At 36.5% G+C, this 20,628-nt stretch overlaps 1 protein-coding gene and 1 pseudogene across 1 annotated transcript; one reads left to right on the plus strand and one right to left on the minus strand.

The window, feature by feature from the left end:
• Positions 1–4,809: 4,809 nt before the first annotated feature.
• Positions 4,810–6,673, minus strand: LOC119525395 (ribonucleoside-diphosphate reductase subunit M2 B-like). Its single transcript, XM_037824105.1, has 3 exons — positions 6,625–6,673; positions 6,395–6,548; positions 4,810–6,303 (listed from the first exon to the last, which is right to left on the minus strand). Exons 1-3 carry the CDS (start codon positions 6,671–6,673, stop codon positions 5,451–5,453), a joined length of 1,056 nt encoding a protein of 351 aa, XP_037680033.1. The 3' UTR covers positions 4,810–5,450.
• Positions 6,674–9,449: 2,776 nt separating this feature from the next.
• Positions 9,450–11,071, plus strand: LOC119525348 (annotated as a pseudogene).
• Positions 11,072–20,628: the final 9,557 nt, after the last annotated feature.

A 20,628-nucleotide genomic window follows, 5' to 3' on the forward strand; every position in this document is an offset into this window, starting at 1 on the left:
TCAGGGCTTGCTCGTTACAGTTAATTTATATTAGTGAGACCATACAATATTTGTCCTTCTATTTCTGGCATATTTCACTAAACATAATATCCTAAACATTCATCCACATTGTTGCATATATTATGATTTCATCCTATCTTACAGCTGCATAATATTCCTTTGTTTGTGTTTACCACAATTTGTTTAACCACTTGTCAGTTGATAGACATTTGAACTATTTTCATCTATTGGCAATCACAAATAAAACTGCTATAAACATTGGTGTAAAATGTCTATTTGTGTCCCAGCATTCAGGTTTTCTGAGTATATACCTAGTAATGGAATTGCTGGATCATATAGCAATTCTATACTCAGTTTCCCAAGGAACTGCCAAACTGCCTTTCAGAGCAGCTGCACCATTCTACATTCCCTTCAACAGAGAATAATTGTTCTTATTTCTCTACATCCTCTCCAGCACTTATAGTTTTCTGTGTGTGTGTGTGTTTTGTTAATGGCCTTTCTAGTAGGTGTGAGATTGTATTTCATTGTGGTTTTGATTTGAATCTCCCTAATAGCTAGTGAAGTTGAGCATCTTTATATATATAAATATATACATATATATGTGTATATATATATTTATATACATATATATTAGTCATTTGTATTTCCTCTTTGTAAAAATAATCCATTTATTGTGCCCATTTTTTAACTGGATGTTTGTTTTTGATTTATTGACATACTATGGATATTAAACCCTTATTGGTTATGCAGTTTCTGAATATTTTCTCCCAGTGAATACATTGCTCTTTTATATTATTGACAATTGATGCACTTAAGTAATTAATTTTAAGACGATTCTATTTATCTGATTCTGCTTTCATTGCTTGCACTTTGGGTTTAAGGTCTAGGAAACCACCTCCTATTTATGATCCTAGCTCTAATGTTTAGGTCTTGAATCCATTTTGAGTTAATTGTGTGTAAGTTGTGAGATAGAGATCTTCTTTCATTCTTTTGGATATGTATATCCAGTTCTCCCAGCACAATTTGTTGAAAAGGTTGTTCTATTCCCATTGATTGCAGTTGGCCACCTTGTCAAAAATCATTTGTCCATAGATATGAGAGTCTATTTCTTAACTCTCAATTTAATAATATTTGTTTGTATGTCTATCTTTAGACTAGTACCATGCTGTTTTGATAACTATAGCTTTGTAATAAGCTTTAGAGTCAGGACATGTGAGACCTCCAACTACATTTTTCTTTCTTAAATTATTTAGTTATTTGTGGCCCCCTTCCCTTCCAAATAAATTTGATTATTGTTTTTTTTTCTATTTCTGCAAAGTAAGTTCTTGAGATTGTAATTCGTATTATATTGAATCTATAAAACATTTTGGGTAGAATTGACATCTTAAATATATTTAGTCTTCCAATCCTTGAACATGGTATGGCCTTCCATTTGTTTAGGTCTTCCTTGATTTCTTTTAACAATGTTTTGCAATTTTCTGCACATATTTCCTTTATGTTCTCAGTAAATTTATTCCTGAAGTTTGATTCTTTTGGTCACCATTGTAAATTGTTTTTTTTTTTCTCTTGATTTCCCCCTCATTACAAATGTATAGAAACACTATCAACTTTTACATCTTGATCTCATATTCTGAAACTTTGCTGAACTCATTTAATAGTTCTAGTAGGTCTATTGTATATTTTTGAGACTTTTTACATGTAGAATTATGTCATCAGCAAACAGTGAAAATTTACTTCTTCCTTTACAGCTTGGATGCCTTTTATTTCTTTTACTTGCCTAATTGCTCTACTTAGAACTTCCAGCACAATATTGAATAACAATGGTGACAGTTAGAATCCTTGTCTAGTTGCAGCTCTTAAAGGGAACGCTTTTGGTCTTTCTATTTTGAGTATGCTATTAGCTGTGGGTTTTTCATATATGCCCTTTTTCATGCTGAGGAAGTATCCTTCTATTCCTTTTTCAAAGTGATTTATCAAGAAATGATGCTGAAGTTTGTCAAATGCCTTTTCTGCATTAATCAAGATAATCATGTTTCTTCCTCTTTGATAGATTGATATGGTGTATTACATTAATTTATTTTCTTGTATTGAACTCCTCTTGCATACCTGGAATAAAACCCTCTTGGTCACTGGGTATAATTCTTTTCATCTACTGCTGAACTTTATTTGCAAGTATTTTTTGAGGATCTGTGCATGTATATTCATTAGAGACACTGTTCACTGTTCTGTAATTTTCTTTTCTTATACCTTTATCTGGCTTTGTTATTAGGTGATGTCAGCTTCATAAAATGAGTTAGGTAGCTTTCCTTCCTCTTCAGTTTTTTTAAAGAGTTTGAACAGGATTGGTACTCATTCTTCCTGGAATGCTTGGTAGAATTCACATGTGAATCTATCTAGCCCTGGACTTTTCTTTCTTGGGAGGGTTTTGATGACTGGTTCAATCTTTTTACTTGTGATTGGTTTGCTGAGGTCTTCTGTTTCTTCCTGAGTCATTTGTTTCTAGGAAGCTGTCCATTTCATCTAAATTTTCTACTTTGTTGGCATATCATTGTTCATAGTATCTTCTTATATATTTTGTTTCTGTGGGGTAAGTAATAATGTCACCCCTCCCATTTCTTATTTTATTTATTTGCATCCTCTCTCTTTTTTTCTTTGTTAGCCCAGCTAAGGGTCCATAGATTTTATTGATATTCTCAAAGAACCAAGTTCTGGCTTTGTTGATACTCTTGTTCATCCAGGTGTGAAGTTAAATCCTTTGTTTTTGATCTTTCTTCTTTTTTAATATGGCATTTAGGACAGTAAATTTACTTATCAGCACTGCTTTCACTGCATTCCATAAGTTTTTTTTTTTTTTTATGATAAAACATTTTTAATAAATTCAATCTATCATAGACATACAAATTTTTACATTCTTACATAATGAACTTAACTTTACTATTGCAATGATTTAAATATATGTGCCATAAAAGGAAAGAACAGTTATAAACATACTCTGAATTTTTTCTTGCACAATAATATTTAAAAAGAGACTTCCACAACCTATTAATCCTTAAGAAATAAGAGCCTAAGTACGGAACATAATAAAATAAATATCAACAACCTGGAGGCCTGAAGAAGAATATATAATACCAAATGTCATAAATTCAGTGTATTAATAATCTGCTATTTCAGTGTTAAACTTCAACTGAATACAGTAAGGTTTGTTGCTACTATATATAAGCTTCCAATTAGGGCACCTGCCATTCCTATGAGAAGGACCTGGATTTTTTTTTTTTTTTAAAGGGTACATGCCCTGTAAAACTCTTTTTTCTTTCATTCTTATTTCACTGCAGATATCATCAGTTTTATATCTCTAAGTTTTTGTATGGTGGTATATAAATATTTTTGAACATATTTCCTGAATATAGTTCAAATGTTTCTCCATGATACTTCGATAAGTTAATAAATGTATATGATACTTTAATTAAAGATATGATACTTTAACAAGGAAACAGGCAAAATCAAATCAAGATGGATGGCAAAGAACTAACCATAATATAACGTAAAGAACTAAATATAAGATAAGAAGTTATGTAATAACTTCTAAGAAAAAAATTATACTGAAGGGACAGTGACTAAGAGCAGATCTTGGCCAAGTCACTTAACTTCTCTGAGCCTCACTCTTTTCACGTGTAAAATTTAAATAGTATCTGTTCTCTCAAGGTCACAAGGCTGTTGCGAGGATCAAATGAGATGATTTTAAAACATCTGACAAACTGTGAAGCACTGTACAAAAAAAATGGTATTACCATAAGTCAAAGTATCTCAAGTTTCTGATATTCTCTTTGTCTAATAAATGATGTCATGGCCTGCTCCTTTGCATTCACTTGAAAACTCCTTCAGTTGTGATCAATTCAATAGCTATGGAATGAATGGTGTAAAATTTTATGCAAAAATAAAAACATCTCTAGACTTTAGCTTCCAGAATTTTTATAAACTACAGTTGGCTGTAAGTGGGGAACCACACTGCTTGATGTGGCTCAGGGTTCCTCTTGACACTTCTTAAAGATAAAGAGGGAGTAGATTTCTCAGACACTCCTGGCCTTTCCTCAGTCTCTCTCACTGTCTGCTATCATGTAGCACACAGGCTGATCCATTTAAAGAACCATTAAACGTAATAAGAAAGAACCATAATAGCAGAAAGAGCTTTAAGAATATAAAGAAACATTGCTGAGGTCAGTCATAGGTACATTAGTCAGTTTGGCACAAATGTGAAATGGTTCAAAAATCCCTTCCAGTTTGTCCTTTTATTAGTCCTCAAGCCCTTCTTACACATGTAAATGGTTCTAGGCCAGCTTCTTCCAAACTGTGTTCTGAAGAACACTGGGTTAGGTGAGATGTTTACAGGTGAAAAACACATCTGAGTTAAATAAGTTTGGAATATGTGGAGTAAAATAAGTTTATGTACTGCAAACTTTCTCAGAATATTTGATGTACTGACTACACATTCTAAAGGGGAATGCAGTGTGTTGTTAGTTTGGACACTGAATCCCTTTTTTCCTACACAAAATTATCTAGAGGTGCTAACAGCACTTGGAAATGCTGTTTTAGCTAATTTCTCCCTGATCCTAAACACTCCAGGGCTAAGTCTGGTTAGTTACCCTTTTAATCTCTGAAGAAATAGAATCATTTTCTATTTTAACAGATGCCCCTTTTTAATTTTCTGTTCAAAATAGCTACTTACAAGGTCAACCACCAAGATAATTTCCAGGATTCCATTCCCTGAGCATCTCTCCCAAAGCAACAAAGAACTCAGTTCTTCTGCTTCATAATTAGGAGTTCAAAGAAGTTATTCTCAAGTTAATGAGAATTATAATCTTCATAAGGAAATCCCTACATTCTTCCCTCAAACATTAAAAATACAAAGATATAATTCTAGATCTTAGGACCTAGAATCACAATTATTTTGAGAAGATGGGAGCATTTTATCACAACACCACTGCAATTATTATTATCAATAATAATTATTATAATTAGTAACAGCAGTAGTATTGGCTAACACTTAATGTGCACCTTAATCCTCATATATACTCTATGAGGTAGGAATTACTATTATACCCATTTTAAAGATAAGAACACTGAAGTTTAGAGAGATTAACTGACTTGCCAAAAGTCACACAAAGTAGTAAGAGCAGAATCTTAAACTCCTATCTGGTCCATCACCCCAAGCTCTTAACCACTAGTTAATGCCATCTTACATTTCAGTAATAAAATAAAAGCATTTAGCTTACACTCTGGTTGTTAATGGGAAAATTAGTGTACTTATAGAAATCCAATGTGATGGAAATTTGGTTTTGGGTTTCCTTTTGAGCAAACTCCTATTTTCTTAAAGAAGATACTTGAGGTACAAAAGCAGAGAGAGAAAAACAGACTGCTATTTACCAATGAGAGGTTAAGATATGGGGAGGGTTTTAGAAATCTGCATCCAAGGTGAAGACATTATCTGTGGTTTCTGCCATAACGGCAAAACGTTGATACTCTGCAACTCGTTTCTCAAAGAAATTTGTTTTCCCCTCTAAAGAAATGTTTTCCATAAAATCAAAGGGATTTTCTGCCTGAAACACCTTTGAGAATCCGAGTTCCACAAGTAATCTATTGGCTACAAACTCAATGTACTGTTTCATCAAAACACAATTCATTCCAATGAGGCCAACTGGCAAGGCTTCTGTTAAAAACTCCTGCTCAATCTCTACAGCATTAATAATGATCTCCTTGACCCTTTCTTCTGAAGGTTTATTTACTAAGTATTGAAACATCAGGCAAGCAAAGTCACAGTGAAGCCCTTCATCTCTGCTGATGAGTTCATTGGAAAAAGTGAGTCCAGGCATAAGACCTCTCTTCTTTAACCAGAATATAGCAGCAAAAGATCCCGAGAAAAAAATACCCTCTACAGCAGCAAAGGCCACAACCCTTTCCCCAAAAGTAGATTTTCTATCTGCTATCCATCGCAAGGCCCAATCTGCTTTTTTCTTAACGTATGGCATTGTTTCTATTGCATTAAATAAAAATTCCCTTTTCTTGGGATCTCTGATGTAAGTGTCTATTAGCAAACTGTACATCTCTGAGTGAACATTCTCGATGAGAATTTGAAAGCCATAGAAACAGCGAGCCTCTGGAACCTGTACCTCCTGGCTAAAGCGCTCCACCAAGTTTTCGTTTACAATTCCATCACTGGCTGCAAAAAAGGCTAAGATGTGAGAGATAAAATACTTCTCTTCTGATTTAAGCTTGTTCCAGTGAGGGAGATCCTTTGATAAGTCAACCATACATTTATCCACAGTGTACAATCAGTTGTTCATGGTATCATAAAGTTGTACATTTATCACCACAATCAGCACTTGAACATACTGATTACTCTTCTGCTGTCCAGAAGGATGCCTGTGCCTGTTTATACATTTTCCAAATATTGGGGTACTGGATTGGAAAGATGACAAAACGGCGAGAACTCTTTCTTAGGAGCGGCTCTTCACTTGACTTCGCCTCATTTTCACTGGTATCAATGTCTCCGCCCATCACCATACCTCTCCAAAGCAAGTGTGCATCATAATATCCAGGGACAGGGCAGATGAGGCTAAGGCAAGGCAAGCTCATCATGCTCGAGCCCGGCCGCTTCCGGCCTTTCCGGGTCGCCCATCGCGCAGACTCCGCCAGAACTACAGCATCTGAGGTAACCAAGCGCCGCCGCGGGCCTCCTAACACAACTCAGCTGGGCGCCGGGTGTCCTACCCCTGCAGGCCCCGCCTCTCGCCTCTCCATAAGTTTTTATATGTCATGTTCTTGTTTTTATTTGACTCAAGATATTTACTGATTTCTATTGGAATTTTCTTCTGTGACCCATTGAATGTTTTAGTGTGTGTTATTTAGCATCCAAATATTTGTGAATTTTCCAGGACACCACCTGTTATTGATTCCCAGCTCCACTCCATGACCATAGAAGAAAGTGTTTTGTATAATTTCAATTTTTTAAAATTTAGTAAAACCTGGTATGTGTTCCAACAGGTAATCTATACTGAAGAATGATCCATGAGCACTTGAGAAAAATTCAAAAAATTTCTCAATGAGGGAAAGGTGCCTTGAATTGCAAAAAAAAAAAAAAAAAAAAAAATCTAAAAAAGAAATACAAAATGGGAAGACTTGCACTCCCTGCCTTTAAAACTTACTGTAAAGCCACAGTAGTCAAAACAACATGCTACTACCATAAAGATAGATATATTGATCAATGGAATTGAATTGAGAATTTGGAGATAGGCTCCCAGTTCTGCAGATGACTGAACTTTGATAAGGCCCCCAAAACCACTGAACTGGCACGTACCTGTTTCTTCAACAAATGGGTCTGGGAGAGCTGGATATCCATACCCAAAAGAATGAAAGAGGATCCCTACCTCACACCCTACACAAAAACTAACTCAAAATGGATTAAAGGCCTTAATACAAGAGATAGCACCATAAAACTCCTAGAACATAATGTAGGGAATCATCTTCAAGAACTTGTATTAGGAGGTTTCTTCTGAGACTTTACACCCAAAACACAAGCAATGAAAGAAAAAAATAGATAAATGGGAACTCCTCAAAACTGAAAGCTTCTGTACCTCAAAGGAATTTGTCAAAAAATGAAGAGGCAGCCAAATCAATGAGAAAAATATTTGGAAACCATGTATCTGACAAAAGACCGGTATCTTGCATATATAAAGAAATCCTACAACTCAATGACAATAGTATAAACAGCCCAATTATAAAATGGGCAAAAGATATGAAAAGACATTATACTGAAGAGGAAATGCAAATGGCCAAAAACAGATGAAAAATTTTTCATCTTCACTAGCTATTAGGGAGATACAAATTAAGACCCCAATGAGACCTCATCTCACACCAATTAGGATGGCTGTCATTAAGCAAACAAGAAGCTACAAATGCTGGAGGTGATGTGGAGAGTTTGGAACTCATTCATTGTTGGTGGGACTGTGTAATGGTATTGCCACTCTGGAGGACAGTCTGGCAATTCCTTAGAAAACTAGATACTGAGTTACCCTTTGATCCAGCAATTTCACTTCTCAGTATGTACCCAGAAGATCTGAAAGCCATGACATGAACAGATATTTGCACACCAACATTCATGGCAATGTTATTCACAATTGCCAAGAAATGGAAATAGTCCAAATGCCCCTCAACAGATGAGTGGATAAACATAATATAGTACATATACATGATGGAATACTATGTGGCAGTAAGAAGGAAAAAGGTTGTGAAACATATGACATGGATGAACCTTAAAGACATATGCTGAGTGAAATAAGCCAGACACCAAAAGAGAGATATTGTATGTTATCAGTAATATGAACTCCATGAAAATGTAGAATAAATATTTTATATTGTTGAATTTAGGGGACCTAGAGATAGACAACTAATGAAGGAGGAACAATAATCTAATATGAACAGATAAGCTATTGAGGGAAATCTCAATGTGGGAATGCTCAAGAATGATTACAGTTTGCAATTTTTCTTGGGGTTGGGTAGGAGCATGTTGGAAGCAATGTAATTATTCTAGGTTATTTCTTTTTCTTATTCCTTTGTTTTTTATGATTTGTTAATTTTCTTGGGATATGGTAGGGGCATGTTGGAAGTAATACAGCTATTTTAGGTTATCTGTTTTTCTTATTCCTTTGTTTTGTTTTGTTTGAATTGCTTTTTTGAAATTTTTGACAAATTATAAAAAAAAAGCTATTGCATAGAAAAGGTAAATATATAAAAAAAATACTCAATGAGGCAGTGTCCCAGTACCAATATATAACCCTTGGTGATCTTGCTCTGGAAGATATGGAATGCTTAGATAAAACACATGTTCAGTTACCCTCCAGCCCAGCAATTGTATAGTCAGACAACAGTACAATCATTTAATACTATAATATGAGTAGTAAATTTGTCAGATTAAAAAATTAGACACATAAAAGACAGTGATACAAATATTTAAATTTAACCTAGTTAAAATTCTGCAAAAATTAAGCAGTTAATAAAAGAGTGGTATATGGGAAAATGAATCCAGTGCAAACTGGACTATAGTTGATAGTATTATTTTAATATTTTGTCATCAATATTGACAAATGCACCACCCAAGTTCAAGGAGTCAGTAACAAGGGGAGCAAGAGGTATAGCATGTTTTGGGATTTTGTGGGGGGAGTAATGAAAATGTTCTAAAATTGATTGTGGTGATGAATCCACAACTAAGTGATGATATTTTAGCCATTGACTGTGTATTTTGGATGAATTGTATGGTGTGTGAATGTATCTCAATAAGATTCCATTATAACAAAGCCAATGATCAAGTGTTCTCTGTTAATGTTTTGACAGCATTGGGTGACTCTAAGAAAGCACTAAATAATATAGGAATGAAAATACAGGAGTAAAGAAGCAACATGACAGAAAACACTACTTCATCACATTACCAGGTTATTTCACTATTTTCAGAACAGTAAGGCAATTATGAAAGCATCAGGAGAGAATTAATGAAAACCTCAAGATATACAAGGTTATATTTCCTCCACCTCCACATGTTTTTCAGAACTCAGTAATTCCTATGGGGACTCAAAAAGACTACTTTCCCAGAGCCAGGCTACCTCCAGTGATTCTCCCTCTGGACATCACAACTATGTCAGTTTTATCTCCTCTAAAGGTTTACCAGATCCTTCCATAATGCTTTTTAGCACTAAATTTACATTCACTGTTATATTAATACTCTTAAAAAGCATCGACCTTCAAAGTGATGGAGCTGTGAAAAACATGCATTTTCTATAATACTGTAGAAAACTGTTTCCCTTAAGGAAACCCCTTAATTTAAGTTCTGCCTCTTAGGAAAACCTTCTTGGGTTCAAAACCCAGCAAAACACAAACCAGCTATGCAAACTCAGACAACATCCTTAACTTATAAATGGCTCAGTTTCCTTATGTCAAACATGGGCTAATTTTATAGTTCATGATGTTTTTCAGAGACCTAAATTAATTAAGATGTTTTAATGTTTGAGCACAATGTTGACACATGATAAATGTTTTATATAAGTGTATGAGCATCATTAATATTTTTATTATTTTTATTGTTACATAAGATATTCTTCAAGAACAATCATGTTAGCTGAAGAAAATTAGAGTACTGGAGCCACATTCATCCTCTTGGGCTTCTCAGAGTACCCCACCCTCCAGGATACTCTCCTCCTGTTATTTGTGACCATGGTGGGGAATTTGGGCATGATCATTATTATCAATTCCAAATTCCACATGCCCCCATGAACTTTTTTCTCAGCCAGTTGTCCTTTGCTGATTTCTGTTATTCCACTATAGTTACACCCAAAATCTTGGACAACTTGGTTATGCAATACAGGACCATCTCCTTCACTGGGTGCATCATGCAGTTCTTCTTAGCTTCTATATTTGCAGTGGCAGAAACATTCATGTTAGCAGTGATGTCCTATGACTTTTGTGGCTGTAGCCCTCTGCTCTACACACTTGTTATGTCCCCAAAGCTCTGTTCATCCTTAGTGACTGGACCCTATATATGGGGTATAGTCTCTTCCCTGATAGTGACCTATTTTCTCCTAAAATTTTCTTTTTGTGGGTCTCACATCATAAACAATTTTGTCTGTGAGCACTCTGTCATTGTCTCTGCCTCTTGTTCTGAACCCTACATTAGTCAAATGTTTTGTTTTGTCATTTCCATATTCAATGAAGTGAGTAGCCTTGGAATCATCCTCACTTCTTATATTTTCATTTTTGTTACTGTCATAAGAATGACTTCTGTTGGTGGGGAACAAAAAGCTTTCTCCACCTGTGCCTTCCATGTGACAGCCATCACCATTTTCCATGGGACTTTCCTGCTCCACTATTGTGCACCAATTCCAAAAACTCAGGACTCATTGCCAGAGTAGGCTCTATGTAATATATGATGGTGATCCCCATGCTGAAACCTTTGATCTACAACCTCAGGAACAAAGATACAAAGGAGATTTTCAAGAAGTTAATAAATCAAACATTAAAATGGTGTTGAGATTTCTTTATTTCCAAAGGAGTATGATTTATTATGTTTAGGATTATTCAACATTTCTGTTCCAGTCTGGATGCATTATGGCCCCCAAAACACCATTAAATTTGATGCAAACTTGTGGGGGCAGATTGATTATTTTTGATTAGAGTGTGGCCTTTTGATTGGATGTTTCCATGGCCACCCAACTGTGGGTGATGACTTTCATTGGATAATTTCCATGGAGTTGTCATCCCACCCATTCATGCTGGGTCTGAATTAAATAACTGGAGCCATATAAATTTGCTGACAAGCAGAAGGAACTCAGTGCAGCTGTGAGTAACTTTTTGGAGAGCAACTGAGAATGATATTTTGAAGAGGAGCTGCAGCTAAGAGAAGACAAAACACCCCAAGAGCAATATTTTGGGGAGCACCATTTTAAAAGGCAGCCTGGGAGCAAGCAGATGCCAAGCCATGTGACTTCCCAGCTATCAGAGGTTTTCTGGATGCCAATGGCCAAACTTCAGTGAAGGTACCCCATTGTTATGCCTCACCTTGGACATTTTATGGCCTTAAGAATGTAACATGGTAACCCAATAAGCCCTCTTTATAAAATCCAATCCATTTATGGTATTTTGCATAATGGCAGCATTAGCAAACTGGAAAAGTTTCCAATAGAAATGATGAATCAACATATTTTATTCATTTCATCTGGACAGATTTTAAAATCTATTGTAACAGACTGGATGTGTGATCATTTAATTTCTAAGTTCAATGTTTAATAAATTAAATTTGAATCACATGTGAAGTAATACAAGTATAGTGGAGCGAATAATGCCTCCCCCCAAAAAATATCTTGTACATGAGAATATCAGATTGTGAACTTTTTATAAAATAGGGCCTTTTAAGATGTAATTAAGATAAGAATCCAGATATCATAATGTATCATTATGATAGCTGGAAAGGACACACAGACCCATAGGAAAGAAGGCCTCGTGCAGATGGAGACAGAGATGAGTGTTAGGCTGCCACAAACGAAAGAACAGCAGGAGCAAGCAGAACATGGAAGAGGCAAAGAAGCCTTCAACTCTAGAACATTTGGAGAGAGTGCAGTCCTGCTGGCAACTTTATTTTGTACTTCAGCCTTCAGGACTGTGAAAGAATAAATTTTTGGTGTTTGAAGTCACAAAGTATGTGATAATTTGTTGGGGCTGCTCTAGGAAACTAATACAGCAAGTAAATATCAGACCACAGAACCCAAATCTCTTGGCTCATTTATTGTCATGATAAATGATGTTTTTTTTTTTTTTTTTTTTTTTTTTTAAGAGAAGATATTGATGCTTTATTCTCAGACTCAGAGATCTGGGCACTTGGAAATAGATTTCAGTTACAGCATATGGATTCTAGGTTAAATACAGGTATATATACATACACACAAACACATAAAAATAAACATAAATATGCACATAGTTTTTCTTTCTTAACAGAGTAAGAACTGGTCATGTTGGGCCCGAAATATTCAATATAGTCCCGTCTGAAAATAGGAGAATGAACTAGATGACTTTTTTTTCAGTACTCCCAGCTCTAAATTCTGATTTAAAGTATGCATTAGTTCTTAAAGAGGGCAAAATCCTGTTATTAAATAGCTAATAGAAACTTTTCAGATAAAGAATATGAATGCTTGCTAGAAGAATTAGAACTGTTTGTTAAAAAGCTCATAAATCAAAGAACCATAAACCCAAATGCGTGCTAGAGTTTTTAAAAATATTTTTGATTGTTGCTTCATCATGTTCAAGTTTTAAGCAAAGATTTCAAATATTGACTTGTACTTAATGTTTACCCTACTATGTTAACAATTCAATTTTGCATACGAAAGACTTATACCTACCAAGCAGACCTCAAATTTATTCAACACTGTTCTTCTAGGTCTCAGGCATTGGAGATGGGAGACTGCTGTACCCATATTCTGTAGGGATGTTTTTCATGTCCTTTTACATAAAGGGAAAATAGATCTTCACAGCATCCTATGTGTTGCTTTTCTTTTTTTTTTTTTTTTTTTTTTTAAATATATACATATATTTTTATTTTTATTTTTATTTTTTTTTTAATCATCATTTTATTGAGATATATTCACATACCACGCAGTCATACAAAACAAATTGTACTTTCGATTGTTTACAGTACCATTACATAGTTGTACATTCATCACCTAAATCAATCCCTGACACCTTCATTAGCACACACACAAAAATAACAAGATTAATAATTAGAGTGAAAAAGAGCAATTGAAGTAAAAAAGAACACTAGGTACCTTTGTCTGTTTGTTTGCTTCCCCTACTTTTCTACACATCGATCCATAAACTAGACAAAGTGGAGTTTGGTCCTTATGGCATTCCCAATCCCACTGTCACCCCTCATAAGCTACATTTTTATACAACTGTCTTCGAGATTCATGGGTTCTGGGTTGTAGTTTAATAGTTTCAGGTTTCCACCACCAGCTACCCCAATTCTTTAGAACCTAAAAAAGGTTGTCTAAAGTGTGCGTAAGAGTGCCCACCAGAGTGATCTCTCGGCTCGTTTTGGAATCTCTCTGCCACTGAAGCTTATTTCATTTCCTTTCACATCCCCCTTTTGGTCAAGAAGATGTTCTCCATCCCACGATGCCGGGTCTACATTCCTCCCCGGGAGTCATATTCCACGTTGCCAGGGAGATTCACTTCCCTGGGTGTCTGATCCCACGTAGGGGGGAGGGCAGTGATTTCACCTTTCAAGTTGGCTTAGCCAGAGAGAGAGGGCCACATCTGAGCAACAAAGAGGCATTCAGGAGGAGACTCTTAGGCACAAATACAGGGAGGCCTAGCCTCTCCTTTGCAGCAACCGTCTTCCCAAGGGTAAAACTTATGGTAGAGGGCTCAACCCATCAAACCACCAGTCCCCTATGTCTGTGGTCATGTTAGCAACCATGGAGGTGGGGTAGGCGAATACCCCTGCATTCTCCACAGGCTCCTCAAGGGGGCACTACATCGTTGTTTTTTTTTTTTTTTTTTTTCCTTGTTTGTCTTTTTTCTTTTTTTTTTTTTAACTTTCCCTTCTTTTTTCAAATCAACTGTATGAAAAAAAAAGTTAAAAAGAAAACAAACATACAATAAAAGAACATTTCAAAGAGACCATAGCAAGGGAGTAAGAAAAAGACAACTAACCTAAGATAACTGCTTAACTTCCAACATGTTCCTACTTTACCCCAAGAAAGTTACATACTATAGCAACATTTCAGTGAACTTGTTCATACTACATCCATCAGAAATTAACAGACCATAGTCATTTCTGGGCATCCCCAGAACGTTAAATAGCTTATCTGTTCTTCTTGGATTATTGTTCCCCCTTCCTTAATTGCTCTCTACTGCTAGTTCCCCTACATTCTACATTATAAACCATTTGTTTTACATTTTTCAAAGCTCACATTAGTGGTAGCATATAATATTTCTCTTTTTGTGCCTGGCTTATTTCGCTCAGCATTATGTCTTCAAGGTTCATCCATGTTGTCATATGTTTCACCAGATCATTCCTTCTTACTGCCGCGTAGTATTCCATCGTGTGTATATACCACATTTTATTTATCCACTCATCTGTTGATGGACATTTGGGTTGTTTCCATCTCTTGGCAATTGTGAATAATGCTGCTATGAACATTGGCGTGCAGATATCTGTTCGTGTCACTGCTTTCCGATCTTCCGGGTATATCCCGAGAAGTGCAATCGCTGGATCGAATGGTAGCTCTATCTCTAGTTTTCTAAGGAACTGCCAGACTGACTTCCAGAGTGGCTGAACCATTATACAGTCCCACCAACAATGAATAAGAGTTCCAATTTCTCCACATCCCCTCCAGCATTTGTAGTTTCCTGTTTGTTTAATGGCAGCCATTCTAACCGGTGTTAGATGGTATCTCATTGTGGTCTTAATTTGCATCTCTCAAATAGCTAGTGAAGCTGAACATTTTTTCATGTGTTTCTTGGCCATTTGTATTTCCTCTTCAGAGAACTGTCTTTTCATATCTTTTGCCCATTTTATAATTGGGCTGTCTGTACTATTGTCATTGAGTTGTAGGATTTCTTTGTATATGCAAGATATCAGTCTTTTGTCAGATACATGGTTTCCAAAAATTTTTTCCCATTGAGTTGGCTGCCTCTTTACCTTTTTGAGAAATTCCTTTGAGGTGCAGAAACTTCTAAGCTTGAGGAGTTCCCATTTATCTATTTTCTCTTTTGTTGCTTGTGCTTTGGGTGTAAAGTCTAGGAAGTGGCCTCCTAATACAAGGTCTTGAAGATGTTTTCCTACATTATCTTCTAGGAGTTTAATGGTACTTTCTTTTATATTGAGATCTTTGGTCCATTTTGAGTTAATTTTTGTGTAGGGGGTGAGGTAGGGGTCCTCTTTCATTCTTTTGGATATGGATATCCAACTCTCCCAGCCCCATTTGTTGAAAAGACCATTATGGCTCAGTTCGGTGACTTTGGGGGCCTTATCAAAGATCAGTCAGCCATAGATCTGAGGGTCTATCTCTGAATTCTCAATTCGATTCCATTGATCTATATGTCTATCTTTGTGCCAGTACCATGCTGTTTTGGCAACTGTGGCTTTATAATAAGCTTCAAAGTCAGGGAGTGTAAGTCCTCCCACTTCGTTTTTCTTTTTTAAAGTGTCTTTAGCAATTCGAGGCATCTTCCCTTTCCAAATAAATTTGATAACTAGCTTTTCCAAGTCTGCAAAGTAGGTTGTTGGAATTTTGATTGGGATTGCATTGAATCTGTAGATGAGTTTGGGTAGAATTGACATCTTAATGACATTTAGCCTTCCTATCCATGAACATGGAATATTTTTCCATCTTTTAAGGTCCCCTTCTATTTCTTTTAGTAGAGTTATGTAGTTTTCTTTGTATAGGTCTTTTACATCTTTGGTTAAGTTTATTCCTAGGTATTTGATAATGATGTTTTAAACATTCTTCCACCCCATTTAAGCCATGAGAATGTCTGGACTATTTCTGGACTCTCAGTTATGTTCCTTTTATCTATTTGTCTATCAATACCCCAGTGCCATTTGGTTTTGAATACTGATTACTGATTTAAAAAGTCACTCTCTTCCATTACATTAGTGGTCAGTAAGTGATTGGATAGATAGTTCCTTAAATGCCTGGAACATTAGTCTTTCCAGATGATTTTCATGTGTGTCGATGCATGCCTTCAACACAGCCAGGCTTAACTTAGCCTAAATATCAGCCTGAGAAGAGAGGTCAGTGCCCTCTCAGGTCTTTCCCGAGCATCACCCAGGCTTGGACATGCACATGGCTGTCTATATTCCTATAAACATGTATGAGCTTTTCTAAACCTCTCTTGACCCAGCTGTCTCCCAAGATTTTATGTGGTCTATTACTTTCCAACTGTAATCTATTTCCATAGGTAGCGGTGGCTAATACATTTGAATTTGAATGTTTTCATTCTGTGGATAACCACCTCAACACTGTAAAAATCCTAGGAGAGGAGGTATCAAGGCAATATACAAAATGTGGGTTGTTTTTTTTAATGGGGATTTATTATGCTACAAATTTACAGTTCTAAGTCCATGAAAATTTAAAATTAAGGTATTAAGAGGTAGATACCTTTCCTGAGGAAAAAGCTGATGGCATCCAGCACACCTCTGTCAGCTGGAAAGGAATGTGGCTGGTGCCTTCTGGTCCTTTGCTCCCAGGTTTCATTGCTTTCAGCTTCTGATTCCAATGGCTTTTCCCTTAAGCATCTGTGGGTTCTCACTTAGCTTATCCAGGGCAAACACTGGGTTTCATCTTTTAGCTTAGCAATTCCAAATGTCTGGGTATGTGTCAGCTCTTAGCTATTTTAAGGACTCCAGTAAACTAAATAAGACCCACCTTGAAAGATCAGGGTCACATCTCCATGAAAATAATCTAATCCAAAGTCCTGACCCAAATAGTTCTTCCCTCAAAAGATTGGATTAAAGAGCATGGCTTCTCAGGGAGACATAATAGATCCAAACCAGCACATTCCACCATCTGGACCCCAAAAAGTCTTGCTCTTTCAATATGCAAAATGCATTCATTACATCACAATATCACAAAAGTTTACATCAATTCAGTAGCAATATTAAGTACAAAGTCTTGTCAAAAACAGTTATAGGCATGTTCTATCTTAAGGCAAAGTTCTCCTCTGGCAGGGACCTGTGAAACTCAGAAAAAGTTATCTGCTTCCAATATACAAAGGAAGGACAATCGTAGGATATTCTGGTTGCCTAGGGAGAAATTGAAAGGAAAACAGGGGTCATGTGACCCAAACATTTCCTAAAATCCCTAGGGCAAACTCCATTAGATTTCAAAGTCTGAGAGTCATTTATAGAATGATGTTTTATCCTCAGAGCCTGAGAGAGCAGCAGTCCTGCTCTTTCCAAAGTCTTACACAGTGGCTATGTCCTTTCCAAACATTGGGTTGATTGCTCCAATATATCCACAGATTGTGAAAACCACCTTGTTCTTGGCCCAAACCTCTTAAAGCATCAGGATGCCACCTGGACTCTGTCATCTCCAGGGCAAAGTCTCTCCCCTCCCTGAGCACTGGGGTGGTGGCCAGGCTCTCCCCAATACCTGGAGAATGTGCTCCACCCTCTTCGAACTCTGGGGCAAACTCAGATGCATGGGTAGGCCCACTCTCCTGGACTGAGGTGTCTTAACACCAGGCCTTGACTTCCTTCCATGGTTCTGCCTTCTTTGAAGATTTTTTCTTTCAATCTGTCCCTTTTCTGTAACTTTTAGTCAAGACTGGCAGTGGTTACATTTATTAAGATCTCACAAAAAATTTGTTGACTTGGCATGCAGCATATAGGGGTCAAAACCATTCAGACAATAGGACTTTCCACAAATCCTTGCTGGATAACTCCATCTCCAATACTGTCTTATGCTGAAATGGCTGGCTGGTTCCAGGTTTTGTTAAATCCTTACATGGGACCCTATCCTCTGGGGTATCACTTCTGGAAGACCAGAATTTTCCAGACCATCAATTTCTGGTTTATTTGTACCTATATTTCAGTTCTCAGCTTATTTCTTTCTTCTTGCATTTTACTATAAGATATAAGGAGAGGCCAGGCTGAATTTTCCACATTTAGTTTGGAAATCTCTTCAGCTATGTATCCCAGCTCATCACTTTCCAATTCTGCCTTCCTTCCAACACCAGGACTCAATTTTGCCAAATCTTCTGCCATTTTAAAACAAGGATCACTTTTCTTCCAGTTGGCAATGGCACATTCAGCATTTCTGTCTAAGGTCTCATTGGAAGTATCTTTAGAGTCCATGTTTCTACCAATAATCTCTTCAACACAATATTGGACTTTTCTATCCTGCTCCTGGCAATTCTTCCAAAATCTTTTTATTATCCATTTAAAAAGCCATTCCCACATGTTTGGTATTTTCAAACTCAAGAGCACCCAACTTCTCTAGTATCAATATCTATTCCAGTTTACTAAAGCTGCTGAAAATGCAATATGCCAGAAATGGATTGGCTTTTGCAATGGAGGTTTATTAATTCAAAATTTCATAGTTCTAAGGCAATGAAAATGTCCAAATTAGGGTATCAAGAGGTAGATAACTTCTCTGAGGAAAAGGCCAATGGTTTCTGGAACACCTCTGCCAGCTGGGAATGCATGTGGATGGCATCTGCTGGTCCTTTTCTCCTAGGCTGTGTTGCTTTCAGCTTCTGATTCCATGGCTTTCTCCTTAAGCATCTGTAGCCTCTCACTTAGCTTCTCTGTGACAGATTCCAGGCTTCATTTCCTGGCTTAGCATGTCCAGATATCTGAGTCTGTGTTGACTCTATGGTCTGTGTTGGCTCTGAGCTCTCTTAGGGTCTCCAGTAAACTAATTAAGACCCACATTGAAAGGGTAGGGTCATATATCAATGGAAAAAAATCTAATGAAAAGATCCCACCCACAGTAGGCAAGATTGGATTAAAAGAACATGACTTTTCTGGGGGACATAATAGATTCAAACCAGTGCATCCTCCTTGCTGGAAGTTTTCATTAGCATTCAGAATTCCAAAGAAAGTTTATTTTGGCAGATTTTTCCACTATACTCCTTGCTATTGTGGAGGGATGGACCTTTCAATTCCCTACTTTGCCATTTTTCTTGCATCATTCTTTAAGAAGGAACAATGCAAAAAAATGAAAAAATTCATGTAAAAGAGAAATTTTCAGTAGGCAAAGAAGATACAAGAGCAAGAAAACTGAATCAAGACATTAAGAAAATGGTTCAGGGAATGGAGTAACCACAAAAGACTTGTGGCTTCAAGTTTCCTCCTTCACACTAATAGTCTGGCAGTTCCATCAGTTGAGAGGACCCTATCTGAAGCTCAATGAAATGGGAGTTTGGGTGACACAGCCCATTGATAACAGCCTTCTGGAGCTCATAGTGACAGGAACAAGAGCAGAAAGTGGACATAGAGAGGCAAATGTAAAACAATAAGCATAATAGGTATTAAAAAATGTACTGAATTTATAGGTGAATTAAAATCTATCGTTCTATTCTTCTAATTATTTAGCACCCTGATAAATATACAGAAGATCTTAAATACTGCATGTTCTGTTTGCTAATGCTACTGTTATGCAAAGTACCAGAAATGGATTGGCTTTTATAAAGGGGGTTTATTTGGTTGTACAGTTACAATCTTAAGACCATAAAGTGTCCAAGGTAAGGCATTAACAATCAGGTACCTTCACTAAAGGATGGCCAATGGCATCCAGAAAGCCTCTGTTAGCTGGAAAGGCACATGACTGGCATCTGTCCAGAGTTCAGCTTACAAAATGGATTTCTCCACAATGTCAGTGTCTGCTTCCAATGGCCATCTTCAAAGTGTGTCTCTCAGCTGAAGCTTCCTCACTGCATATAGGCCTATGTGGCTTTTTTTAAAGTACTCCAGTGATTCAGTTAACACCCATGCTGAAAGGGTGGGTAATATTTCCATGGAAATTTTACATCAAATGTTTCACTCACAGTTCATTGAGTTACATCTCCATGGAAATAATCTGAAGGTTCCAACCTAATAAAAACTCATATATCTGCCCCCACAAGATTACATCAAAGATAATGTGTTTTGGGGGCCATAATACATCCAAACTGTCACACTGCATCTCACCATCTAGGTAAAACCAAGTGATTTTTCTGAACTTTCCTTTTTAAAAAAATATCAATTATCAGTTGTTCTTATACTTCAGTGATCATTAGTGTCACCCAAATTCTTTCTTTAACGTAGACATTATTGGATCCAATTGCTAGGAATTCTTATGCAGGAAATCTTACTTAGACCTGGAAATCTTCATAACTCAGAACTTCAGTCAATTCTGGTATAGATGATGTAGGGACTACCCCTTGAGATATCCTTCTTTAGCTTAGTTTTATTAATTTCAGAGATCATTTTAATGATATACAAATAAAGCCTGGTAGTCAATTTCATGTTTCAAATTTTCTTTGTGTTTTCAAGAAAGTTCTAGTCATTAAAAAGAGTATTAGATACCCAGAATTTGCCTTAATTAC

This window comes from Choloepus didactylus (genome assembly GCF_015220235.1).
Source record: "Choloepus didactylus isolate mChoDid1 chromosome 25 unlocalized genomic scaffold, mChoDid1.pri SUPER_25_unloc1, whole genome shotgun sequence".
In the NCBI taxonomy this organism is placed as follows: Eukaryota; Metazoa; Chordata; class Mammalia; order Pilosa; family Megalonychidae; genus Choloepus; species Choloepus didactylus.

What these genes read in the sequence shown, in the direction of transcription:
- LOC119525395 (XM_037824105.1), bottom strand. Translation starts at nt 6,673, where the DNA reads ATGGGCGACCCGGAAAGGCCGGAAGCGGCCGGGCTCGAGCATGATGAG. An exon ending in CGGGCTCGAGCATGATGAGC is followed by an intron (nt 6,549 to 6,624) that starts TTGCCTTGCCTT and finishes GTATGGTGATGG; the next exon opens with GCGGAGACATTGATACCAGT. An exon ending in TCCTTCTGGACAGCAGAAGA is followed by an intron (nt 6,304 to 6,394) that starts GTAATCAGTATG and finishes GGATAAATGTAT; the next exon opens with GGTTGACTTATCAAAGGATC.